We start from the raw sequence: 27,941 nt of genomic DNA, 5'->3' as shown, positions 1-27,941 counted from the left end.
ATGGTCACTATCAATTTTTTAAAAACACCAAATCTATTGATAATGCAATAAAAATGAAACCTTGGGCTGGGCACAGTGGCTCACACCTTTAATCCCAGCACTTTGGGAGGCCAAAGTAGGCAGATCACGAGGTCAGGAGTTCGAGATCAGACTGCTTAACATGGTGAAACCCCATCTTTACTAAAAATACAAAAATTACCCGGGTGTGGTGACATGTGCCTGTAATCCCAGCTAGTCAGGAGGCTGAGGCAGGAGAATCGCTTGAACCCAGAGGTGGAGGTTGGAGTGTGACAGTATCATGCCACTGCACTCCACCCTGGGCGACAGAACAAGAATTCGTCTCAAAAAAAAAAAAAAAGAAACTTATTGATTGTTGGTGGAAAGCAGGATGCACCCATTATTTTATAATGTTATAAATATACTTTAAATAAAATTATCAAATACAGCAATTCCATTTATGAATCTATATCTAAAATATGCATCATAGGACCTTGAAGACATATTTGATACAATGGAATATTATTCAACCTTAAAAAAAAAACTCTTGTCACATTTAAAGATACACTTTGAGATTATGTCAACTGAAATAAGCTAGTAATGAAATGATGAATGTTACGATTTCACTTAGATATATAAAATAGTAAAACTTGTAATTTTTTCTTTACAAAAAAAATTGTAGTGGAAGGGTGTTTGTCAAGGGCTAGAGAGAGCATAAAATGGTGGGTAAATGTTATTTAACGGACACTGCATTTTAATTTTGCAAGATGTAAAATTTCTAGAAGTCCTTTGCATAACTATGTTAATACAGTTAACATGCCTGAAATATACAGTTTGGTTTGTTTTATTTTGTTTTTTTGAAACAGGGTCTCAATCTGTCACCCAAGCTTGAGTGCAGTGGCACATTATGGCTCACTGCAGCCTTACACTCTCAGGCTCAAATAATCCTGCCCTTCAATCTCTCAAGTAGCTAGGACCACAGGTACACACCATCATGCCTGGCTATTTCTTAGATAAAAATGTTTGTAGAGAGGGTGTCTCCATATTTTGCCCAGGCTGGTCTCAAATTTCTGGGCTCAAGCAATCCTCCTGTCCTGGCCTCTCAAAATCCTAGTCTTACAGAAGTGAGCCACCACCATGCCTGGCCCTGACATGTACATTGAAATAGATTTAAGAAGTTAAATTATACGTTATGTGTTTTTACAACAATTATTTTTGAAAAAACTAGAAAAAATAAAGAATTGTAAATTTTCTTGAAAATTACCTTCAAATCACAAAAGGGTTTTTTCACACAAAGGAAATACATATTCATCATTAAACACATGGTGAAAATAATGCTATTTCAAGGGCTACTCACTAAGATAAGATAAAACCAACATGAACTAAGAGGTTGGGCAAGGTGGCTCATACCTGTAATCCCAGCACTTTGGGAGGCCAAGGCAGGCAGATCACCTGAGGTCAGGAGTTCAAGACCAGCCTGACCAACATGAGAGAAACCCTGAAAGAAAAATACAAAATTAGCCGGGCATGGTGGCACATGCCTGATATCCCAGGTACATGGGAGGCTGACACAAGAGAATCGCTTGAACCTGGGAGGTGGAGGTTGCAGTGAGCCAAGAACACGCATTGCACTCCAGTTTCAGCAACAAGAGCAAAACTCCATCTCAAAAAAGAAAAAAAAAATTGAGATAAGAAAGAAGATATACAAGATAAGCTATAACCAAAATTGGTGTCATATTTGTAGACCTAAAAACACACACACATGGCCGGGCGCGGTGGCTCAAGCCTGTAATCCCAGTACTTTGGGAGGCCGAGACGGGCGGATCACGAGGTCAGGAGATCGAGACCATCCTGGCTAACACGGTGAAACCCCGTCTCTACTAAAAAATACAAAAAACTAGCCGGGCGAGGTGGCGGGCGCCTGTAGTCCCAGCTACTGGGGAGGCTGAGGCAGGAGAATGGCGTGAACCCGGGAGGTGGAGCTTGCAGTGAGCTGAGATCCAGCCACTGCACTCCAGCCTGGGTGGCACAGCGAGACTCCGTCTCAAAAAAAAAAAAAAAAAAAAAAAAAAAACACACACACACACATATATAATCTGATTGTGATACACATATGGCTCCTTTATCTTTTAATTAAATCCCACATTGACTTAAAGTATACAAACAGAATTGCAAATTGTCTAAAATTATAACACATAAGTAAAGCCAAAAACACAATAAACTGATATTAAGAAACTTACACAAAAAAACACACTAATGTAGAACTGCAAGAAAATAATGAAAGAAAGGTTTACTCATAAAAGCTAGTTGGCAACATTAATGTATGTTAACAAGTAATTTGTCTAGAAAACTGCAATGTTTGACTGTAACTGTGCAGTCATGGAAGGCAGGCATTTTAAATTATGGTATCTATTGTATAGCAATAAAATCCCAGAGAAAATGCAGTACAATCATAAATAGGAGATGCTAATGAGAAACTTAATAGAATAAGCATATAAAAGAAACTAGTGTCAATTTTTATGTTTTAAATATGTGCTATTTTTACACAAAACTACTGTAATTCAAGTTTAGAACCAAATATAGCCTTAAATAGCTAAATTATGTATATATTTAGCAGAATATGGTTAGAGCTTCATATATAAAACAAATATTTGAGGAATAAATTATTTGCTGACAAAAGTGGCTGAAAATTCTGTAATTCCTATTAGCCTGCCTGCATACTAATTATCTAATTCAGGCACAACATGTACATTCTAGTATAATGTCCTAAATGTCTGAATCCAAAACTACAGACAAATTTGAAGTAGAAAATAAAAACAAAAATTTATATAGACAATGACATTAATAAGATTAACAAAAAAAAAAAAAAAAAAAGGTGCCCTATTTGCTTAGCTCCTGACAGCAAGGAAATTTGTCAGCCATTCCTGACAAAAATGTGTTTGTGAGACAACCAGGCATCATGGTTCACCCTGTAATGACAGCTATACAGTACATTAAAGTTGGAGAATTGCTTCCGGTCAAAATATTAAGACCTGCCGGGGTTATGGTGCAAGACACCATCTCAAAAATAAGTGTATTTAAAAGAGCTGAGATCCAGGAAGGGAGTTATAAAACTCTGCTGAAGCACAAGACTGAAGGTAATCCTTTTTAGAAGACAGGCCCTCATTCAGGTGGCAAACTACAGGACTACTGTTTTTGGCTACAGATGAGAAAATGTTCCACCTAACTTGGTTCCACTGAGAATTTTGAACTTTACTCTGTAACCAACCCAAACCCTTCCCAGCCACAGTCTGGGGGAGGTCCTGCCCTTCCAGAGGCCTGAAGAAAGACACCCATTTATAGCCTTGCTGGCAGGCCTGCAGACCTTGGTCTTTACTGTGGTCCCTGAAGCAGTTCCATGATTCAGTTCCAGCTCCCTGAGCCACAGTTCATGGCCAATTCTGCCTATGTAGAAACCCATAGTGACCTGGGAAAATCCTTTCTCGTACTCAGTGAAAGCCATGCTCATCCATATCCTGATATAAGGCCCACCATATGCAGGCCTGACTGCAGAAACCTGCCTTTGGGTCTGCCCTGCGCAGCAAAGTCCTGAAGGATATTCAATCTGTCCAAAAATTAAATGAGAATTACAACTATCCAAGCCCCTTTTAACAACACATCTAAAGATGGACCCTTGTGCAAGCCCAGCAGACTTAAGACCAAGCTACAACCCCTCTTCACTACAAACCCAGAGGGTATTCTATTACTATGGGGGCCCAACAAAAATAGATTTTTACTTTCTGAAACCAGTTTTTAAATACTTGAACAGGTGTTTGCTCCTTCAAGTTTACAGTCACCAATGCAAAACTATTGTTTCTTATTGTCAATGCTTCTATTTTAACATAGCACTGAAACTATGTGGAAAATGAAATAGTCAAAAGAAAAATTTAAAGTCACTGAAATTGAAGACCAATAAGTAAAATGTTGCTTTTTGTAGATCATGTAATTATGTATATATATATATATAAACAGTACTTTAAAACCTGTTTAAACTAATGAATACACTCAATTAGCAAAATATAAAATTAACATACAAGTGTAAATTATGGTTCCATACACTTAAAACAAACTATTTGATAAAATAGAGGAAAAGGCCGGGTGCGGTGGCTCAAGCCTGTAATCCCAGCACTTTGGGAGGCCGAGACGGGCGGATCACGAGGTCAGGAGATCGAGACCATCCTGGCTAACACGGTGAAACCCCGTCTCTACTAAAAAATACAAAAAACTAGCCGGGCGAGGTGGCAGGCGCCTGTAGTCCCAGCTGCTCGGGAGGCTGAGGCAGGAGAATGGCGTGAAACCGCGAGGCGGAGATTGCAGTGAGCTGAGATCCAGCCACTGCACTCCAGCCTGGGCGACAGAGCGAGACTCCGTCTCAAAAAAAAAAAAAAAAAAAAAAAATAGAGGAAAAAAGCAATGTTAATTACAATAGTAATGAAATAATCAATTTTAGAATGAATTTAACCAAAGAGCTCATAAATATTTTAAGTGAAAGATATAGCAATGAAAAAAATTAGAGGACCCAAATAAACTTAAAAATATTTTACTTTTATTGAAAGAAAAAGTATTGTGAAACTGTCATGTTATCCAAAGTAATCTATAGATTCAATAAACTCCCTATCAGAATTCCATTGTTTTTTATTCACAGTAATGAAAAATGCAATCCTAAAATGTACATGAAACTACAATAAACTTTGAATAGCCAAAGCAATCTTGAAGAAAAAGAACAAAGCAGAAAGGCATCAAATTTATAATTTCAAATAATATTTCAAGACCATAGTAATGAAAACAGGATGAAATGTGCAGAAAAATAAAGAACAACAACAAAAAAACCCAATGGAACAGAAACCACTACTCTCATGCATTTCAGACATAATGCAAAAAGAGAACTTAAAAAACAGTTTAAAATAGAGTGTCTCAAAATTATGCAGGTATCTGTCTTCCACAAAAACAAGAAAAAAGAAGTCAGATTGTGCACTCATGTATGTCATGAACAGTACTTTGGCTGTCACTGTAAACTTGAAGAAAGATAATTGTAGGGAAAGTAGAATTCTTAGAGAATGTATAAGCATTAGCAGAAGTGAGAGTATAATTAAATAAAAAATTCAGGCTTCCCAGAAACTATTTCCTTTGGAACACAGCTTCTCAGATCACTTTAAAGACTTGCTTTCTTCTTGCCTTTGGACCTCTCATCCATGTTGTCTGTTGTATTCACTCTCACCTACCTGGGGACTCATCCACCATCTCATGTCGCTTCATATTCCAGGGCTCTTTTCCTTGCTCCAGACAGGTGATCAGGTCTGGCTTAGAGACAGCAATACCTGTTTTATTAAAAATAACTAACATGAATCTTGCTCATATTCTTCAATTGCCAAATTAGTAATGTGCTCAGTAAACAGGATATAATAGAATATTCGAATAAATTTATCCCAATACACTAATTTGTAACAGAAATGTTTACATATTTAGAAAGCATTTTGATTTTGTAGGTTCTTAATTTTACTGCTTGGTACTACTGAATCAAAAACTGGTGATGACAATTAGATTTTAAGGTGTAACAGTATTTTATGCCACAAAACTTCTGAAATTACCACTAATCTAAAGTGAAGGACATAGATCAGCTCAGGAATGTGGAAAGTTCAGGTCAAGATGAAACTTCTTGAAGAAATTCTTTTCTAAACAAACAAATCCCCAGGATTTTCTTGAAAACAGAAATCTGAAAGCAAAAATTTCCAGAAAACATTCTACAAAAAAGAAATGAAGCCTGTAATCCCAACATTTTGGGAGGCTGAGGCGGGCGGATCACGAAGTCAGGAGATTGAGACTACCTGGCTAACACAGTGAAACTCCGTCTCTACTAAAAAAAATACAAAAAACTAGCCGGGCGAGGTGGCGGGCGCCTGTAGTCCCAGCTACTCGGGAGGCTGAGGCAGGAGAATGGCGTAAACCCAGGAGGCGGAGGTTGCAGTGAGCTAAGATCCAGCCACTGCACTCCAGCCTGGGCGGCAGAGCGAGACTCCGTCTCAAAAAAAATAAAAAATAAAAATAATAAAATAATAAAATAAAATAAAAATAATAAAAAAAAGTTAGCCAGATGTGGTGGTGAGCATCTGTAGTCCCAGCTACTCAGGAGGCTGAGTCAGGAGAATGGTGTGAATCCGGGAGGCGGAGCTTGCAATGAGCCGAGATCGCACCACTGCATCCAGTCTGGGCCATCTCAAAAAAAAAAAAAAAAAAAAAAAAACCACCACCACCATTAGTCTGTATTAGAAATTTAGTAATAAAATTTTCCTTACCCAGGAAGACCAGGTTTCTGTAGTTCTCTAACATCACATTCCTATATAAATTCTGCTGTGCAGCGTCCAGACGTTGCCACTCCTCCAGAGAGAATTCTATGGCCACATCCCTAAATGTCAACAGTCCCTGGAAAACACACACAAACATACATATTTACAAAATGGCTATGGGCAGAATTTTTCATTTGACTCAAGGTAAAATGAGAAAGTGACTAGAACTGGTTTTGACTTATAAGAGTGGCTGAAATTATCCAATAAAATAATTGTCAACACACAAACATTTTGTAACATATTGTCTAACTCTGAGAAAAGACAGTGGCATAATATCCACAACATCAGTGTATATATGATACTTGTCTAGATGATAAAGTGTAAAATTGAGGGCATAAACACTAACAAGTACATTTTCGAGTGCTGTATTTACATAATATAGAATGAGTTGTATATATTTTTCAGATGAAAAAGGCATAGTTGTTTATATATTTCCGACAAAATAGACATGTTGAGTTAGAAGGTACCTCTCAAATTTTAATGTGTACGATAAACTAGACATCTTGTTAATGCAGACTATTTTTTCAGGAGATCTGAAATAAAGTCTGAGTTACTGAATTTCTAAAAAGCTCACTAGTAATGCCAATGTTTTGACCCCAAAAGACTATTTTGTCAAACATTCAGTAAGTGGAAGAGCCTGTGTTTTCTTCAGTTTTTCTGTTCTGTAAACAAAGATGAGAGCTTTCATTTACCAAAACAAACAATGCAAAGAAAACCTAAAACAAAAGAGCAGTTGCCAGAATAAATGTGATAGTTCATACACCTCACCTGCATAAAGATACTTAATGATGAAGAGAAAAATAACTCCATAGTGAAAAAATCTGTAAGAGAGCTTATTAAGCAAGTGAGTTATTAATATCAGTTGCACTAGAACAAGTTTCTGTAGTGTGCTCATGCATCCAGGACACAGCATCACTACTGAGATATTGCCCCCACGAAAGTAAATTATAGTCTGAATTTATCCATAAGAAAACATCAGTTGTATGCAAAGTTCAAGATACAGATATCTTCCATGTTCTACAATTTTTAATAATGATTTTAAGTACTTTCTTTAACACCCAATAAGTAAGTATCTCCAGATAATTTTTTCTCAACTTTCTGGGTAATAAATGCCATCCCTCTTTATAGGAGCATTTTCTTAATCCTGTAATGCATAGAGATAATAAACAAAATGGAACCTCAACATTGTATGTTCTCCATCTTTACTAAGAATCTCAGGTTTTCTCCATAGAAAGAGATTATCCACACCTTTCCATGTTCAACAGTCATAAAAAGAACATTTTTAATATTGCAGATCACAAATTCATGGTGAGAATTCTGCGTGGCATATAAGAAGCCATGATGCAGAGAAGGCTGTGGTAGATAGAAAAGAAATATTTTTGAAGGACCCTTGACTATCATAAGCATTTTTTTTAACCGAGTTTTGTTCTTGTTGTTGCCCAGGCTGGAGTGCAAATGGCACAATCTTGGCTCAACAAAACACAACCTCTGCCTCCTGGGTTCAAGCGATTATCCTGCCTCAGCCTCCTGAGTAGCTGGGATTACAGGCATGCACCACCACACCCAGCTAATTTTATATTTTTAGTAGAGACAGGGTTTCTCCACGTTGGTCAGGCTGGTCTCGAACTCCCGACCTCAGGTGATCCACCTGCCTCGGATTCCCAAAGTGCTGGGATTACAGACGTGAGCCACCGCGCCTGGCCTAGCATAAGCATTTTTAAAAGTACTTAAGACAAACTCAATAGGGAGAAAAAACGCAGGTATAGAAGTAAAAATTTGCAAGTACTAAACCTGTGGCATTCCATGAGGCAGAGAGGACATAGCTCTTGATCTGAGACATGTTTAGCTGAAAAAAAGCCATTTTTTCTCTTTCTCCTCCTCCTCTCGAATTCTTTCTCAGATGAGATTTTCTGAATTACATCTGCATCTTGAGAATTTGCCTTTAATAATTTGAGCACCACATGTTTACCTGTTACCACCACACCCAAAGGCAGAAGGCCCAAGACACAAAACCTCTACCCATTTCTGTCCTGTATAACAGAAAAGATTCAGGAACAATGAGCTGCTCCACAGAGATAAAAATATAAGTTTCTCTTTTTTGTTGTTGTTTTTTCTGTCCTCAGGTGCCCTCCCCTGCTACAGACACTGGCAATTTCTGCTACAGTAATATAAATATTGGCCACATTGTCCTGTCCTTACAAATCTAAATAGAACAGTTTCCTGGACCACCCTTTAGTGTAAAGGTAGAACTTAATGCTCATGAATGTATCTTGAACTTCTCATACTTGATTCTGGCACCTTAGAGTCACATGAGGCACTTAATTAAATAGATGTTTTCTTCAGAACATTAAACAGAAACTGTAAAAAGGGCACAAGTAAAGAGATTCCTATAAATTGGTCATGTGACTCTAAGAAGCCTGAGCTTATAACCGCTTACCTAAGCATTGTCACTCAAGCTTTAATTAGCTTATAAATCACTAGGTAAACTTGGCCCCACTCTATGTAATGTGATTCTGCAGCTTTGGAAATGGTCCATAAATGGGTGTTCTAAACAAGTCCTCTGTCAGTGCTGATGTCACTCTCCCTGGGCTTATTATTAGCATTTGTTACAAAAATGAGGCACAGCACAAAGTCCCTTACACTCAGCACTCTTGTCACAACACAAATACTTCTGATACAAACGAAGACAACCATTCCCTATCTTAAAGTGTATTATTTGCTGGCTCTTTCAAGTTCACAGAGAAAACAGAAAGCAGCAATTTCTGAGTAAGTCTGCATTTGGAAAACAACATGTGCACATGTACTAATGCAATGTTTATTAAGCAGGTATTATGTAATCAATAGGATGTTACAGAGCACTGTGATAACTCATTATTTGATTTAATTCTAATAACAGCCTGTCAGTTGATACTAAGTGTTCAATAATTCTAAGGATTTAGAATAAGGACCCAGCATTTTTATTTCTTTTGTTTTTCTGTCACTAATTGTTTTTTAAATGCAGAGAATAAAATCTAAATATAGACAGATGAGAGGGACATAAATAGACTGTAAGGTAATTTAGATGAATTATTATATTTTTATTTACTATTTTGTGACTTGTGAATCAACTACTGCATCTGTAGGAACAGAAAACAGGTTGCTAAATGGAATGTCTCTGCAAACACTGGTTTCAACAAAAAATTTAAAAACTTAGACCCTATAATACATATTTTATATTTTCCATTTATCTGCTTTTGGTTTTCAGAAAATTGTGAGAACCAACTCTAAAAAGGCAACAGGATTCATCACCAAAAACTTTGATCTCTTCTAATTAGTTCTGTGAGGCAAGACTCCAGGGTAGGGCAAAACCTAAGTAAGGCCTTCAAAAGGGTGAATCTAAATAGGGCTGAAGCAGGGTGTAGAGCTGATGTAAAATTCTGTTCTTTATGCCACTGGGGAGTATTTTTAGTTCCGTTTCGTTTTTTAAGCGTAGCTTAAAAAAACAAAAATCCTTAAATCTCAGAGTTTATGTAATTGTAATCTTTTTTAGCCCCACTGCCCTTTCAATTTTTTATCACATATTAATAAGCAATTTAAACAAATCCCTTAAGGTTTTCTAGAATAATTTTTTAAACGATAATTACGTATTCTTAGCAGGGCATAAAAAATACAATAATAACTCTTGTTTATTAATATATGTTCAGGTATAGACATCAGAAGTCACAAAAATATAAAGAAAATGGCCCAAATAAAGCCCATATTTTTGCACACATCTATTTATTGTACCCACCATATGATGCATAATTAAACCACTTATCCAGTTGCTAGTCTAGACTAAAATTTCTTGCATGGTAGGGACCATGACTGCTTCATTTATTTTTCTAACGACTATATGAATTGGAAGCAATTAGTTTATTTGTTTGAGTCTCCAGACCTCCTCATCATTCTTCACTCAAGTACCAGGGAACTAGAGAAACTCTCATCTGGGTACTAACCAAAGACATCTCTTGTATGAGGGGGGGAGCAAACAGAGGATGACTCATTTCTTTTACACTAAGACAGAAGCAAAATTAACCACTGTAGTCAGTCTGACACAATTCTGTTCTGGAGAAATTTTCAAATGTCTCAAAAACACTTTGGTGATTGTGAGAGCATTTCCAGTGACCCTGGACTGATGGTCGAATAATAAACCAGCAAGAGAGACTCAGGCTGATTCTAAATAGAAAATGAAACTACCAAATAGGCAGAGACATAATTCTGTATGCATATTTAGTTGACAGCATGCATTTTACAGCATAACTGTGAGCTGACTGGAAGCCTGAGAGGGAAAGTCCCCTCTAGAGTAAAGCTTGGTTGGCACCTTATGTGTTTATATTATGTCTGGTAATTCTATACAGTGTTTGGGAAATATAATTTTTATTAATTCTCTTCAGCACCAGAGAAACTGCAGTAATAGAAGAGAAAGAAAACTGTTTCATTACACAATTAAATCTGAATGTCACATGTATTACAATCCATCTGCTTAAGGATTGAAAAGAAATAAAGACGGTTACCATAATTAGTTCACAAGTAGAAGAATGTACAGCGCCATGTCATAGGTAGTTCATCCTAAATTCACCTGGTCACTGGGGAGGCCATCCCTGTATGCTAATTGGTTATATTCAATGACAAAATAAGCTTTTCACATATTCATGGCAGAAGGTAGTTTTGCAACTTGAAGCCAGCTGCCTGCTGAAGGTAGACTTTCACTCTTCTACAAAAGTGGTTGAATAGGGTGCTATCTTTTTGGCTACTTCTATTTTAAAGCAGTGGCTCTCTACTCCCTGAGGACTGGGCTAGCACACTCCTGCTTCCATTCTTCTGGTGGCCAGTGTCCTCTTTTGTTTCCTACTATCTGCCACTGTGGTACAGCCCACAGCACAGTGCTCACAGCTGGCAGCTCAACTCAGGTGAATGACAATTGCCGCAGGAGCACTTCAGTGTCACATCAAAGAGTGAAGCCTGGCTGGGTGTGGTGACTCATGGCTGTAATCCCAACACTTTGGGAGGCCGAGGTGGGCAGATCACGAGGTCAGGAGTTCAAGAGCAGCTGGTCAACATGGTGAAAAAAAAAATACATATATATATATATATATATACGCTGGGCATGGTGGGTGGGCACCTGTAATCCAAGCTACTCGGGAGGCTGAGGCAGAAGACTCCCTTGAACCTGGAAGGGGGAGGTTGCAGTGATCCGAGATTGCACCATTGCACTCCAGTCTGGGCAATGGAGAAGAATCCATTTCAAAAATAAAGTGAAGCCTGACCTGCACAAGGAGAGCCTGCAGGCCTCCTGGGTAGAATTGCACCTTCACAATAATGGGATTACAAGCATTATTTAAGCCACAGTTTCTATTTACAATGGTGACATGGAAAATATACTGCTGGATTTCCAGCATGCATCCAGATAGAGATAGCTCTAAGAGTTCTCACTGTGACAGCCCACATCTTTCACAGACATTATGGGATACTAATAGAGCTTCTAAAACAGATACACAAAGCATTCGAAACAAAAACAGCTCTCATTCCAAGAAAGATGATATTGAGAGAAAAAAAAAAGAAGTTAAAAGCATCTTAAGAAAAAACTGAGATTACATGTAAGATTGATCAAGTCAGCTAGAAAATATTCCTCTAAAAAGAATCTCTAAGTACCCGAAGTGCATAGCTACTCATAGCATGAGAAACATGAGTGTTATGAAGAAAGGGGGCATATTATCAGCAGAATTTTAAAAGACTTTTTTTCCATCTCTGCTGCTCTCTAATCTGCTGCCCATTAAATGTGGCATCTAAATAGAAATATATCTGACAACTACCACCAGCACTTTTTGATTAAAAAATTAAAATCTGACTGTGTTAATATAATGGAATATACATGAGCCTGCAACATAGCTAATTAAAGAGTTATTACAGTTTTTGGGTGGCCAAATCACCTGCCTTTATTTGTCCTGTAATAGCAGCATTCCATTTCTGAAATTAAACATACTAAAATTATACTTACCTATAACTATCCCTATTGGTTAAATTAATAATCATATCAGACTAACATCTACTGTAACAATTTGGTAGTAAATTTTATTTGGATATTAGATATAAATATATAATTATGAATAATTTTAATATATGACTCAAAATGTATGTAGGATTTTAAAAATTTTTCTGTAACTATAATTCAGTTGAAAAACTACATTTCAAAAGTATGAATCACAATATTAGAACAACTATTTAAGGAATTCATTCAAAGTAAATATTGTGGCTTTATACTCTTGTAGAAAATACAGTTGAATGTATATGAATGCAGGTTGTCTACAAACATTACACGTAACTATGCTAATTGCACTGAAGTAATAAACAGAAACAAAGGTATGAAAATGCACTCCACTTTTCAGTTTAAAACCTGAACTCTTTTTTTTTTTTTTGAGAGGGAGTTTTGCTCGTGTTGCCCAGGTTGGAGTGCAATGGCATGATCTCGGCTCACCTCAAACTCCACCTCCTGGGTTCAAGTGATTCTCCTGCCTCAGTCTCTCGAGTAGCTGGGATTACAGGCATACGCCACCATACCCAGCTAATTTTGTATTTTTAGTAGAGACGGGATTACTCCATGTTGGTCAGAATGGTCTATAACTTCAGGTGATCCGCCCATCTCGGCCTCCCAAGGTGCTAGGATTACCAGCGTGAGCCACCGCGCCCGGCCATAAACTGAACTCTTTTTGCTTTTGTAGTATAAATACTTTAGCCTGCAAATAATTATCATAGATAATCAGGTTTCTGTCAACTTACTCAGTATCTTTCCTATACTGCAAAATTTAATCCTATTTTTACACTCAACTTTTGTGTGCTGTTGAAATGAGTGTTACTCTGAACAGATCTGTGTCAACTTTAAAAGACTAAAAATCATAAGAACAATCTTTTGCCAAAGCAAAAATGAAGCAATTAATCTCAGGTCCCAGATAAAGACAATCCTGAGGAAAAAAAAAAAAGACAAAAGGTTTATTCAGCTGTTAATATGATTTACATATATTTCAAAAAAAGGGAGATAAAAATCTACACATAATCTAAATGTTATAAGAAAAGAGATTTTAGTAAGATATTTTCTCTTACTTGTAGTCTCTTATTTCTAATTTATATTTACTTTTACAAAAGCCACGTCTCTAAACATGTTCTTGAACTCTTGGACATCTAAATTTTGCACACTGGGCGAGCAGAAAAGAATGTTTATGGAAGACAAAACAGAAGAGAGAAAGGTGTTACATAAAACTCATAGGTCCAGATGAATAAAGCATGTTCTTAGAGACCTATGAAGAGATTTAGATTCTGACACAATAATAGTGGGAGACTACAACATCCCACAGGCACTAATAGACAGATAACTGAAGAAGAAAAGTAACAAAATATTATAACCTAAACTCAACACTTGACCAAATAGTCCTAATTGGTATCTACAGAACTCTTCATCTAAAAATAACATAACATACATTCTTCTTATCACCACTCTAAAACTGACCACATACTCAGAAATAAAAAAATCCTCAGGAAATTTAAAAATCTCAAAATTATACAAACTAAATACACAGAGATATTAGCACTGACCCCACAAAAATATCTTGAAGTCTACCATGAACACCTCTGTGCACACAAACGAGAAAATCTAGAAAAAATGAAAAATTATTAAGGAATACATCCTTCCAAGAATGAACAAAAAAGAAATCAAAGCCCTAAATAGATGAATAAGAAGCTCAAAAATTGAATTAGTAATAAATAGCCTACCAATCAAATAAAGCCAAGGACCAGACAGATTCATAGCTGGATTCTACCAGATGTACAAAAAAGTGCTGGTATTATTTCTACTAAAACTATTTTAAATAATTAAGAAAAAGTAACTTCTCACCAGCTCATTATATAAGAACAGCATTACTATGATACCAAAACCTGGCAGAGATAAAACAAACCAAAAAAATTCAGGCCAATATCTTTGAACAATGATACAAAAATCTTCAACAACATACTGACAAAATCCAGCAGCATATCCAAAAGCAAACCCACTATGAGCAAGTAGAATTTATTTTGGGAATGCAAGGTTGCTTCAACATACACAAATCAGTAAATGTGATTCATCACATAAACAGAACTACTAAAGACAGAAACCACAAGATTACCTCAACAGATGCAGAAAAAGCTTTTGGGTAAACTTTAACATCTTTCATGTTAAAAATCCTCAACAACCTAGGCATTGAAGGTATATGCTTCAAAATAAGTTATCTATGACAAACCCTCAGCCCCAACATACTGAATGAACAAAACCTGGAAGCAGATGGGTACAGTGGTTCATTCCTGTAATTTCAGCAATTTGGGAGGCCAAGGTAGGTGGATCGCCTAAGGTCAAGAGTTTGAGATCAACCTGACTGACATAGCAAAACCCCGTCTCTACTAAAAATGTAAAAATTAGCCAGGTGTGGCGGCGGGTGTCTGTAATCCCAGCTATTTAAGAGGCTGAGGAAGGAGAATCGCTTGAACCCAGAAGGTGGAGGCTGCAGTGGGCCGAGACTGTGCGTGAGAGACAAAGGGAGACTCTATATCAAAACGAAAAAAAAAAAAAAAAGCTTGAAGCATTCCTCATTGAAAACTGGCACAAGGCAAAGATGCCTTCTCTTAACACTACTATTCAACATAAAATTGAAAGTCCTGGTCAGGGCAGGAGATAAAATAAAAGGCATTTGGCTAGATGCAGCGGCTCGCGCTTGTAATCCCAGCACTTTGGGAGGCCAAGACGAGTGAATCACGAGGTGAGGAATTCCAGACCAGCCGGACCAACATGGTGAAACCCCGTCCGTATTAAAAATACAAAAATTAGCCGGGCGTGGTGTCACGTGCCTGTAATTTCAGCTACTCAGGAGGCTGAGGCAGGAGAATCGCTTGAACCTGGGAGGCGGAGGTTGCAGTTAGCCAAGATCGTGCCACTGCCCTCCAGCCTGGGCGACAAAGCAAAACTACACCTCAATAAAAATAAAAGGCATTTAAACAGGAAAAGAGGAAGTCAAACTATCCCTGTTTGCAGGGAACAGGATTCTACATCAGGAAAACCGTAGAGTCTTGGCAGAAAAGCTCTTTAAACTTACAAATAACTTCAGTATAATTTCAGGACACAGCCCTCCACATCCAACCAATCCCGGGCTGCAAGGCACCTGGGGAGCTGCGGCCTGGCCAGGGCAGTGCACTCAGGTGGCCTCTCTTCCCTGCGGGTAACCGCTCAACATGCCTAGAGCCACTTCTGAAGCCACTTGAGAAAAATGATGTGACAGTTCCTATCGAAAAGGATTCTTCAGAAACATAACATGTGTGAAAAAAGTGGCCCTTTTTTCCGACTGCAAAACAGACATTCTCAAATTCCAAAATGCCAGCCAAGGCCCCAATTTACCTGAAAGCAGCCAATAACAAGAAAGGAAAGAAATTTAAACTGAGAGACATTCTGTCTCCCGATATCATCAGTCCCCCTCTTGGAGACTTTTGCCACACCATCCAAATCGGCAAAGAGGGCCAAGCAGGACATCTTTGGGGATATTTCCTTTCTTCAAGGGAACTATGAGCTTTTACCTGGAAACTAGGAGAAAGCACATGTGGATCAGTTCCCTGGGCATAATAAGTTCTTCCGGTAAAACAGCACCTCAGACTCTGTGTTCACAGAAACACCCTCCTCAGTGGTCAAAAATGCCATCTCCCTCACGATCACTGGAGGGTCCCAAGCTCTCATAATGCTCTTATTGTCACGGGTGAAATTTAATTCCAAACAGAAGTCCTTTGGACCAATAAAGCTGCCAAGGCTTAGCTGCAAGCCCGTCATGGAGGAAAAAGCTCACATGAAAAGCAGTCTGTTAGAGAAAGGAAAAGTCCACCAGGGGGACACCTCATGGGGCTCCAGCAGTTCTCCATCTCAGTCCAGACAGGGCAGGGAGAGCCACTCCTCCAGCCTGTCCGAATAATACCCTGACTGGCCAGTCGAAGACATGTTTCACCATCCCGCACCATGCGAGCTCATCAAGGGAAAGACTAGGTCAGAGGAGTCCCTCTCTGACCTTACAGGTTCCCTCCTCTCCCTGCAGCTTGATATGGTGTCCTCACTTTTGGATGAGGTGCTGAATGTCATGGAAAAAAGAAAGTAACAGGATGCCAACTTATTTCCTCTGGAGTGGAAGGTACAAAAACAAACTAAACTAACCATAGTTGAACAGAAGGGCTTCCGAAGCTGTATTTGCAGTTTTGTGATGGGTTTTCTAAAATAATATTCTTATGAAGTATTTTTTTAACCTGTTATGCGTTATTTGCAAAAACAATTTAGAAAAAAAAAAAAATCTGTCTTGGCAAAATGAGGAAATCATCAGTCAGAACCCATTTTCAGCAGGCACTGGTGCTGTTTGGCTCACATATTGTTTGCAGACACACAAGAAATCTGGCTTGGCCAGGATTGGCACTAGCTACAAAGGGCTGGGCGAGTCACCTTAAGGAACTTTACAGAACTTTACAGCTCTCCAACATTTTCTGAGCAAGAGGAAGTAAAAATGTATTTAACACCTCAGCCTTTTTTCTAGACTCTTTTCTATATATTGCTTGGGCTCACCGTAGCGAATTCTCTAGTGTTAAAACTTTTCTGTTTTCACATTTGAACTTTAATGGGTTTTGGAGATTTTCCTGTAGTTCTTATATATCCCTGTTTATTATATCTATATTGCAAAATTTTAACTGTCAGCTACATGTTGGTAAGATATAGGCAAAATATTACTATAATAAGTTATTTTTTAAAGTAAAAATATATTTTTACATGCCTTTGGCAAAAAAAAATTTTAGGATGCAAAATAAGTGGAAAAAAATTAGTTGCATCCCTGCGAATCAACAACATTCAAGCCAAATATGAATCATAAACATAATCCCATTCACAACTGCTGCAAAAAGAATAAAATATCTAAGAATACAGCTAACCAGGAAGGTGAAAGATCTCTATAAGAATTACAAAACAATGCTTAAAGAAGTCAGAAATGGCATAAATGGAAAACTTTTTGCTCATAAATAGAAAAAATCAATATCCTAAAAGTGATCAGACTGTCTCCAAAATTTACAGATTTAATGCTATTTATTATCAAATGACCAAAATATTTTTAACAGAACTAAAAAAAAAAAACTACTGTAAAATTCATATAAAACCAAAAAAGAGTCTGAATAGCCAAACAACAAAGCTGAAGGCATTACATTACCTGTTTTCAAATTATACTACAGAGCTACTGCACACAAAGAAACATGGAACTGGTACAGAAACAAACTCATAGATGAATGTAACAGAACAGGGAGCCGAGAAATAATGCCACACACCTACAACCACCTGATCTTCAACAAAAGTAACAATAGAACTGTGGAAAGAATTTCCTATTTAATAAATGGTTGTGGAATAACCAGCTAGCACCATGGAGAAGACTAAAACTAGACCCTTTTATTACACCATATGCAAAAATCAACTCAAGATTAATTAAAGACTGAAACGCTAATTTTAAAATTATAAAAAACCCGCAGATAACTGAAGAAATACCATTCTAGACATAGAAACTGGCAGCGATTTCAGGATGAAAATACCAAAAGAATTACAACAAAAGCAAAAATTGACAAATTGGACCTAAACTAAAAAGCTCCTTCACAGAAAAGGAAACTATCAACACAGTAAACAGACAACCTACAGAATAATAGAAAATATTTGCAAACTATGCTTCTGACAAAGGTCTAATATCCAGAATCCATTAGAAACTTAAACAGCTTACAAGAAAAAAATACCTAATTAAAAAGTAAACAAAAGACATGAAAAAGATGCTTTTCGAAAGAAGACAAACATTTGGCTAACAAGCATGTAATAAAATGCTCATCAATAATCATTAGAGAAATGCAAAGAAAAACCATGAGATACCATTCACACCAGTGAGAACGGCTATTAAAATGTCAAAAATTAGATGCTGTCAAGGTTTCAGAGAAAAGGGAATGCTTATACTCTGCTGTTAAGAGTGTACATTAATTCAACCATTGTAAGAAGCACTGTGGCAATTTCTCACAGAACTAAAACCAGAATTACCATTTCACCAAGCAACCTCATAATTGGGTATATACCCAAAGAAATATAAATTATTCTGTCATAAAGACACATGCACAAGCGTGTTCACTGCAGCACTATTCACAATAGCAAAGACACGGAATCCACTTGAATGCCTATCAATGGTAGACTGAATAAAGAAAATATGGTATGATCAGGCACAATGGCCCATGCCTGTAATCCCAGCACTTTGAGAGGCCAAAGCAGGTGGACTGCCTCAGCTCAGGAGTTTGAGACCAGCCTGAGCAATATGGAAAAATCCCATCTACAAAAATGCATCTCTAAAAAAAAATACAATAAGAAAAATTAGTTAGGCATGGTGGCACATACCCATGGTCCCAGCTACTTGGAAGGCTGAGGAATGACAGTATTGCTTGGCCCACCACGATGGCTTATGCCTGTAATCCCAGAACTTTGGGAGGCCAAGGTGGGTGGATCACCTGAGGTCGGGAGTTCAAGACCAGCCTGGCCAACATGGTGAAACCCCATCTCTACTAAAAATACAAAAATTAGTCGGCGCGGTAGTGGTAGGCGTCTGTACTCCCAGCTACTCGGGAGTCTGAGACAGGATATTTGCTTAAACCTGGGAGGCGGAGGTTGCAGTGAGCTGAGATGGCACTATTGCACTTCAGTCTGGGCAACAAGAGTGAGACTGTCTCAAAAAAAAAAAAGGGCCGGGCACAATGGCTTACTCCTATAACCCCAGTACCTTGGGAGGTGGAGGTGGGTAGATCACTTAAGGTCAGGAGTTCAAGACCAGCCTGACCAACATGGTGAAACCCCATCTCTACTAAAAATACAAAAATTAGTCGGCGCGGTAGTGGTAGGCGTCTGTACTCCCAGCTACTCGGGAGTCTGAGACAGGATATTTGCTTAAACCTGGGAGGCGGAGGTTGCAGTGAGCTGAGATGGCACTATTGCACTTCAGTCTGGGCAACAAGAGTGAGACTGTCTCAAAAAAAAAAAGGGCCGGGCACAATGGCTTACTCCTGTAACCCCAGTACCTTGGGAGGTGGAGGTGGGTAGATCACTTAAGGTCAGGAGTTCAAGACCAGCCTGACCAACATGGTGAAACCCCGTCTCTACTAAAACTACAAAAATCAGCCAGACGTGGTGGCAGGCACCTGTAATCCCAGCAACTCAGGAGGCCGTGGCAGGAGAATTGCTTGAACCCAAGAGGCGGAGGTTGCAGTGAGCCACGATCATGCCATTGCATTTCAGCCTGGGCAACAGTGAGACCGTCTCTAAAATTAAAATGAAATAATAAAAAAATACGATACATAAACATCATGGAATACTGTGTGGTCATAAAAAACAAACAAACAGAAAACAATAACCAAAAACAAGATTATGCCCTTTACAGCAACATGAAACTGGAGACCATTATTCTTGGAAAACGAATGCAGAGGCCAGACGTAATGGCTCACGCCTGTAATCCTAACACTTTAGGAGGCCGAGGCAGGCAAATCACCTGAGGTCAGGAGTTGGAGACCAGTCTGGCTATTATGGTGAAACCCCATCTCTACTAAAAAATATAAAAAATAGCCAGGCATGGTGGCAGGCACCTGTAATCCCAGCTACTTGGCAGGCTGAGGCTGGAGAATTGCTTGCTTGAATCCAGGAGGCAGAGGTTGCAGTAACCAAACATCACGCCATTGCACTCCAGCCTGGGTGACAAGAGTGAAACTGTCTTAAAAAAAAAAAAAAAAAAAAAAAAAAAACAGAAAGAAAGAAAGAATACTAATGCGGAAATGGAAAACCAAATGCAGGTTATTTATAAGTAAGAGCTAAATAATAAAAACATGAACACAGAGACGAACAACAGACACTGAGGCCTAGTTGAGGGTGAAGGGTGGCAGGAGAAACAGGGTCAGAAAAAATACCTCTTTGGTGCTATACTTAGTACCTTAGTTACAAAATAATCTATACATAAAACCCCCATGACACAATTTTAGCTGTAGAGCAAACCTGCATGTGTACCCCTAAACCAAAAGTAGAAGTTAAAAAAAAACTCCCTGGGTGGGGAAGAGTACACTCCAGGTAGAAGGACCGGTTTGTGCTAGATAGTGGCCCAGGTGGGGCTGTACTCATTTATTTCTGGGTCCATGCAGGCAGATGAGTTTATGAACAGGTGGTCCGGACCCCTAGGTTGGTTGACAAAACAGATTGCTGCTGCAGATTCAGTGTCTGGAGGTGGGAATACACCAGGAGACTTGGAGACACTTCTGTATAAGTTTTTGGCAAAAAAAACACTAAGATCAAAAATGCTGTAGTAAAATTCCTGAGTGTGGTTCCCTGTCCTGTGAGAGGTGTGGACACATTAATGTCTAGTGAGTATGTTAGTTAGAGAGTAAAAATCTTGTGGTGGCGGCTGTGGCAAAAGGGGATCTGCCATCACAGCTCCTTTCCTCTAAGTTTTCGGTTCTCTGTCACTATGGAAGGGGAGCTGGAATCACTGAACAAGGGACAGTGTGACAGCCTGTGTAGAGGAGAGCACAGCCTCTCATTCCTGGACATTCAAAGGTTTATTCTAATCCAGGAGTCTGTGATATCTTTCTTCTAGCACCCAATCTGTAGAGTTTGTGAACACCAAGCAATTCTCCAACACCAACTTATTGTCTAACACTTGAATTCTGACACCACCAAGACTCAGCACAGACCTTGATTCAGGGCTCACTGTCACAACACTGTCCTCACTGCAGATGCCAGTCACAAACTCTATAAGCTCATCTATGCTTCTGAGATACTGTTTAAAAACTGGGGACTCCCATAATGTTACTGAAACGTACTGATTTGATAGAGCTCCTCACAGAACTCAGCAGAACACTGTAGTTATATTTACCATTTTCACATAAAAGATACAACCCAGGACAGGTGTGGCAGCTCACTTCTCTAATTCCACCACTTTGGGAGGCTGAGATAGGTGAATCACCTGAGGTCAGGAGTTCAAGACCAGCCTGACCAACACGGAGAAACCCTGTCTCTATTAAAAATACAAAATTAGCCGGGCGTGGTGGAACATGCCTGTAATCCCAGCTACTCGGGAGATGGAGGCAGGAGAATCGCTTGAACCTGGGAGACGGAGATTGCGGTGAGCTGTGATTGTGCCATTACACTCCAACCTGGGCAACAAGAGTAAAACTCCATCTCAAAAAAAAAAAAAAAAAAAAAAAGGTACAACCCCAACAAAGTCAAGTGAAAAAAATATGAGACCAAGAATAAAGGTGGAAAAAGATGAAGTACATAGATGATAAAGAGCTATGATTCATAAAATTCTCTTTTATGTTCTCCAAAAACACTTTATGGGGAAAAAAACAAAAACAAACAAACAAACAAACAAAAAATGCTTTTCATTATGATGCCCAACACCAACATGCCCGATTAATTTTTGTACTTTTAGTAGAGATGGGATTTCACCATGTTGGCCAGGCTGGTCTTGAACTCCTGACCTCATGTGATCCACCCACCTTGGCCTCCCAGAGTTCTGGGATTACAGACATAAGCCATTGTGGTGGGCCAAGCAATACTCTCATTCTTCAGCCCTCCAAGTAGCTGGGACCACAGGCGTGTGCCACAATGCCTAATTTTTCTTATTGTATTTTTTTTAGAGATGCATTTTTGTAGATGGGATTTTTCCATATTGCTCAGGCTGGTCTCAAACTCCTGAGCTCAGGCAATCCACCTGCTGTGGCCTCTCAAAGTGCTGGGATTAAAGGCATGAGCCATTGTGCCTGATCGTACCATATTTTCTTTATTCAGTCTACCATTGATAGCCATTCAAGTGGATTCCGTGTCTTTGCTAGTGTGAATAGTGCTGCAGTGAACACGCTTGTGCATGTGTCTTTGTGACAGAATAATTTATATTTCTTTGAGTATATACCCAATTATGAGGTTGCTTGGTGAAATGGTAATTCTGGTTTTAGTTCTGTGAGAAATTGCCACATTGCTTTTTACAATGGTTGAATTAATGTAAACTGTTTACAGTGTATAAAGTATTCCCTTTCCTCTGAAACCTTGACAGTATCTATTTTTTGCTCTCTTTTCTTACCTATCACACAGCCAGAAAAACGCTTTGTGCATTTTCTCCTTTTTCTCATTAAAAATCAGCTGACTTTGTCTTCAGTGGTAAACATAAAATACTTCTTTTTTTTTTTTTTTTTTTTTTTTTGAGGCGGAGTCTTGCTCTGTCGCCCAGGCTGGAGTGCAGTGGCCGGATCTCAGCTCACTGCAAGCTCCGCCTCCCGGGTTCCCGCCATTCTCCTGCCTCAGCCTCCCAAGTAGCTGGGACTACAGGCGCCCGCCTCGTCACCCGGCTAGTTTTTTGTATTTTTAGTAGAGACGGGGTTTCACTGTGTTCGCCAGGATGGTCTCGATCTCCTGACCTTGTGATCCGCCCGTCTCGGCCTCCCAAAGTGCTGGGATTACAGGCTTGAGCCACCGCGCCCGGCTAAATTGTATGGTAGCTCAGACTGAGGGTAGCTCAAAGTTCAGGAGCCTGTGGGAAGAAAATATACTTACGTTCAGTTTGATAAATACTTCTTAATCAAACTGAACGTAAGTATATTTTCTTCCCACAGGCTCCTGAACTTTGAGCTACCCTCAGTCTGAGCTACCATACAACACCATTTTATGTTTATCCTAAGAACACGTTGATCTCAGGGTAAAACGTTCTCTGATCTAAAATCTGATTTTATTACCCTCCATGTAAACATTCCCCTCCTACCTCATTACTAATCGTGTTTGCTTTTCCCTAGGGAAAAAAAAAGTCATTGTCTGCCTAATCTTTTCAATCTTTGAAAATCTTATAGTTGCTACTTCCTCCTGTTGCAATACTCCTTTGAAATTCAATTTTTTACATGTATTTAACTTTGATTTGAAAAAGTCTAGAAACTGCCTCAAAACAGTAACAACTTCATCTTCAGCAAGACCCTCCTCATACCCTTTTACATTAACCTTAACTGCATCTGCGTGTGGGTTGCCAGCTTTCCAGGGCTCTGTAGATTCTCTCAGTAAAGAGCCTTCTTCCATAGCTGGGGTGAGCAGGCTGGGACATCTGCAGGGGAGGCCCCCCAAAAGGAACTAACTGGGCCTTTAAAAACCTCCTTTTGCAGACTCAATATTAGGCTTAGCTTGGAGTCACTGGGCTTAAGCTTTAATTTCTTTTTTTTTTTTTTTGAGACGGAGTCTTGCTCTGTTGCCCGGGCTAGAGTGCAGTGGCCGGATCTCAGCTCACTGCAAGATCCGCCTCCCGGGTTTACACCATTCTCCTGCCTCAGCCTCCGGAGTAGCTGGGACTACAGGCGCCCGCCACCTCGCCCAGCTAGTTTTTTTGTATTTTTAGTAGAGACGGGGTTTCACCGTGTTAGCCAGGATGGTCTCGATCTCCTGACCTCGTGATGCACCCGTCTCGGCCTCCCAAAGTGCTGGGATTACAGGCTTGAGCCACCGCGCCCGGCCAAGCTTTAATTTCTATGTCAGAGTTATTAACTTGGTTTTTGAAACTATAACTAGGTGGTAGAATAATTCAGCAAAATTACGCAGTGTTCATATAAGGGAAGAAAATTTTAAGGTGCTTACATCTTACACCTCAGTAAGAAAAGCAAATGTATTTATTCCTTTCAGACAATAAATGTATTATGTTATTATTTGTATCAAAAATCATGTAGTAAACAATTAGCCGGGCACAGTGGCTCATGCCTGTAATTCCAGCACATTGGGAGGCCAAGGTGGGTGGATCACCTGAGGGCAGGAGTTCGAGACCAGACTGGCCAAAATGGTGAAACCCCATCTCTACTAAAAATACACAAATTAGCCGGGTGTGATGGCAAGCGCCTGCAATCCCAGCTACTCAGGAGGCTGAGGCAGGAGAATCACTTGAACCCAAAAGGCAGAGGTTGCAGTGAGTTGAGATTGTACCACTGAACTCCAGCCTGGGTGACAAGAGTGGAACTGTCTCAAAAAATAAATAAATAAATAAAATAGTCACATGGGAACACTTTTAGGAGGTACTAAGTTTCATCACATAAAATTTAGCATTAAACTCAAAAATCAAAATACCAGGATACAGAACCAGGCACGGTGGCTCACATCTGTAATTCCAGTACTTCGGGAGGCCAAGGTGGAAGGATCATGAGGGCAGGAATTCAAGAGCATCCTGGGCCACATGGTGAAACCCCATCTCTACGAAAAATACAAAAATTAGCTGCGCATGGTGGTGCACCTCTGTAATCCCAGCTCCTGGGGAGGCTGAGACAGGAGAATTCCTTGCATGTTTGAACCCAGGAGGCAGAGGTTGCAATGAGCTGAGATCACACCACTGCACTCCAGCCTGGGCGATACAGCAAGACTTCGACTCAAAAATATGTAAATAAATAAGACAGAAAAAAAAAAACCCTTAGGTCAAAAGAAGTGAACAAAGCTTTTCAAGGTACAGATATGTCTTCCTCATGTGTCAAGTCAGGCCATTCAGTTACTTGAGACTGTCCCACCCCATCATGCTCACTTAAGTGCTCAATAACCTCCTCTCAGGAGACTCTGAACTCTGCCCCCAGTGAGTGCCTCAGGAGCATTTTACTCTGCAAGTTCTTATACTATCTCACTGGGGTCAGTTTTTTGGGTTTTTTTCTTTTCTTTTTTTTTTTTTTTTTTGTCTTTTGGAGTGGTGGGTATCTTTTTTTCTAGAAATTTTTTTACTTTTTTTCTTGTACTATTTTTCTGCCTCCTAAAGGAATCCAGGAGGCAGAAATTATTTGTTTTCTCCTCAATACTAGTATCTGATTGGCTGACCAGCAATGTGTCTCCAAGAAATGAAAGCTGAATTGGGTGAAGGCAATATTAATGTCTCAAGGAATTAACTTTAAAAAAAGGTGCACCAGGAAATGCCTCTCAGCCTCAGGGCATCTACCTGCACACTTGAGAAGCTACACTCAATACCTCAGGTTGTCCTATGAGAGAATATGACCCAGTAGCTGATATTCACTAGACACTGTAGCAGACATAGCCATGGTGGGTATCTTGGTTTATCCCCATACGGTACTGAAACCCAGGTCCAAGCAAAAACTGAAGGGTGACTGAAGACACATCACCCAATAAAGTTTCCAAAAGGAAAACATGACCCAAAAACATTCTGATAAGATATCTGTGTCTAGGGAAAATAGAAGACAAAAATGCACAGAGATATTTTACAATACAGTGTCAGGAGATTATTATTTGCTTTCTTCTCATAGGAAATATTTACAAAAAGAAAACAAATCTTTTTAAATGTGCCATCAAATGCTTTGTCAAAAAAATAATTACTTGGCCAGATGCGGTGGCTCAGGTCTGTAATCCCAGCTCTCTGGGAGGCCGAGGCAGGGGGACCACTTGAGGCCAGGAGTTTGAGACCAGCCTGGCCAACATAGTGAAATGCTGTCTGTACTAAAAATACAAAAATTAGCCAGATGTGGTCGTGGGCACCTGTAATTCCAGCTGCTTGGGAGATTGAGACAGGAGGATCATTTGAGCCCAGTAGGCAGAGGTTGTAGTGAGCCTAGAGTGCCTCACCGCACTCCAGCCTGGGTGACAGAGCAAGGCTCTGTCTCAACATCTAAAAATAAAAATGATTAAAATAGGTATCAAAATGTACACTACAGGACAAATGGTTGATAAAATGAATTAGGGAGGAGAAACTGGCATTTGGGGATGTCAGACGAAACTGGAAATTTAGTATTTTACTGCAAGCCAGAGTTAGGCTGGAGGAATAGGGGATGAGGGGTAGATTTGAGGCCCTGCTTGGGACACATGTAAAAAATTCAGGGAAAAATCAGTCCCCTGTGGAGTGTGAAAATCATTAAGTGGCAGGTAATTAGATTGAGGTGTCTCTAGTCCCCGGATTTCTACTTCTGAAAATAAAAATCTAAACTCAAGAGCATTTTTTGGTAAATTACTACATTGGCAGAAACAAAATTTAGGCTTAACCAAGTATAAAATGCCAATTAAGCTCTGATTACATAACCAGGATATTTCCACCTTGATTGTAAAAATTAAGAAACGAGGCCGGGAGAGGTGGTTCACGCCTCTAATTCCAGCACTTTCAGAAGCAAAGGTAGGTGGATCACCTGTGGTCAGGAGTTCGAGACCAGTCTGGCCAACAAGGTGAAACCCCGTCTCTCCTAAAAATAAAAAAAAAAAAACTGACCTAGTGTGGTGGCAGGCGCCTGCAATCCCAGCTACTAGGGAGGCTGAGGCAGGAGAATTGCTTGAACCCAGGAGGCAGAGGTTGTGGTGAGCTGAGATAATGCCATTGTACTCCAGCCTGGGTGAGAGAGCAAAACTCCTCCTCAAAAAAAAATACGAAACCAAAAAAAAAAAAAAAAAAAAAAAGGAAACTACATAACTGTACCTAACAAATTACTGAATTTAGTTCTCTTTATCATGAACCTTATAAAAATATTTCCTTCAAGTCCTTTCATAGACCACAAATTACAAACCATAGCTGGGTGCTCTAAAATTTTTGAATCACTCTTTGATTATTTAATATTTTCGAGGTGACGCCCATAAATTTTTAATAGGGAAAAACAGGCCCTGGGAAGCTCACGGACTAAAACTCTTCCTATTCATGAACCAGCACCCCGAGTCAGGATTCTCCCCTGACAACCCTCCCGTGGTCCCTGCACAGTCTGGAAGAGACGCGGCGCTGCCGGTGCAGAGCTGCCCAGAGAGGGCTCCAGGCCAGGGCACAGTCACTGGGCAGGGAAGAGACAGGATGCCCGGAGCCCGGCTGTCAGCGCAGCCGCCATCTTATCGCTGAAGGGGACTGCGGCCGAACTGGGCAAAGAGAACTCGGGGCACAGATCGTGGAGCTGAATACGGAGAGGCCTGAGTCCCGCCACAGCCGCTTCCCACCGGTTTCAACCAGCCCCGTTCCCTCTCTCGGGAGGTCGCACCTAGCACTCTCACCATTTCTAGGCTTCCAGGGGTTCCTGGCGTCTTAGCTGTGGATCCCCAATACCTGCAGGTCACAGGGCCACATAGGCTTGGCTTCCTGGAGCACAGGATACAGAGCAGTGAAGAGGAGACCTAGAGCTCCAGCGGCAGCAAGAGACAAAGGCCCCGCCACATCCCGGAAGCCGCCCTGTCTGCTCCAGCTTTGTGCCTGATTGGACAGTTCCCAGTTCAGCATCCCTGATTAGATAACGTTTAAGACCCCGCCTTCTCAGGCCCTGAGTGACAGAAGATGTGATCAGACACTGGGTTGAAGAAAGAAAGAGTGCCAGCCTAGGCTGCAGCCTTTTCAGGCAGGGCTTCCTCCCTGAGCTCAGCCAGGCCCACCTCAGAGCATGGGAAAACCCTGTCTCTTCTTTGCTCTCTTTTTCAATGCACTCAAAATGTGAACAAAAATATTTTATGTATATTAATAATACATAAAATTTTTGTTCCAGAGAAAA

The 27,941-nt window shown here is 39.8% G+C and overlaps 1 protein-coding gene and 1 pseudogene across 1 annotated transcript in view; one reads left to right on the top strand and one right to left on the bottom strand.

Moving 5' to 3' along the window:
• LOC104662184 (zinc finger protein 91-like) overlaps positions 1-27,586 on the bottom strand; it is a 37,485-nt gene extending 9,899 nt beyond the window's left edge. Inside the window, 3 exon segments of the mRNA XM_030943025.1 lie at positions 5,259-5,354; positions 6,330-6,456; positions 27,506-27,586. Coding sequence (XP_030798885.1) covers positions 5,259-5,354; positions 6,330-6,456; positions 27,506-27,526 — 244 coding nt within the window. The 5' untranslated portion in view covers positions 27,527-27,586.
• On the top strand, positions 15,787-16,552 carry LOC115900858 (annotated as a pseudogene).
• Positions 27,587-27,941: the final 355 nt, after the last annotated feature.

This window comes from Rhinopithecus roxellana, chromosome 12, assembly GCF_007565055.1.
Source record: "Rhinopithecus roxellana isolate Shanxi Qingling chromosome 12, ASM756505v1, whole genome shotgun sequence".
Lineage (NCBI taxonomy): Eukaryota > Metazoa > Chordata > Mammalia > Primates > Cercopithecidae > Rhinopithecus > Rhinopithecus roxellana.
Note: the sequence above shows the minus strand (reverse complement) of the source record. Positions and strands in the feature narration are given on the sequence as shown.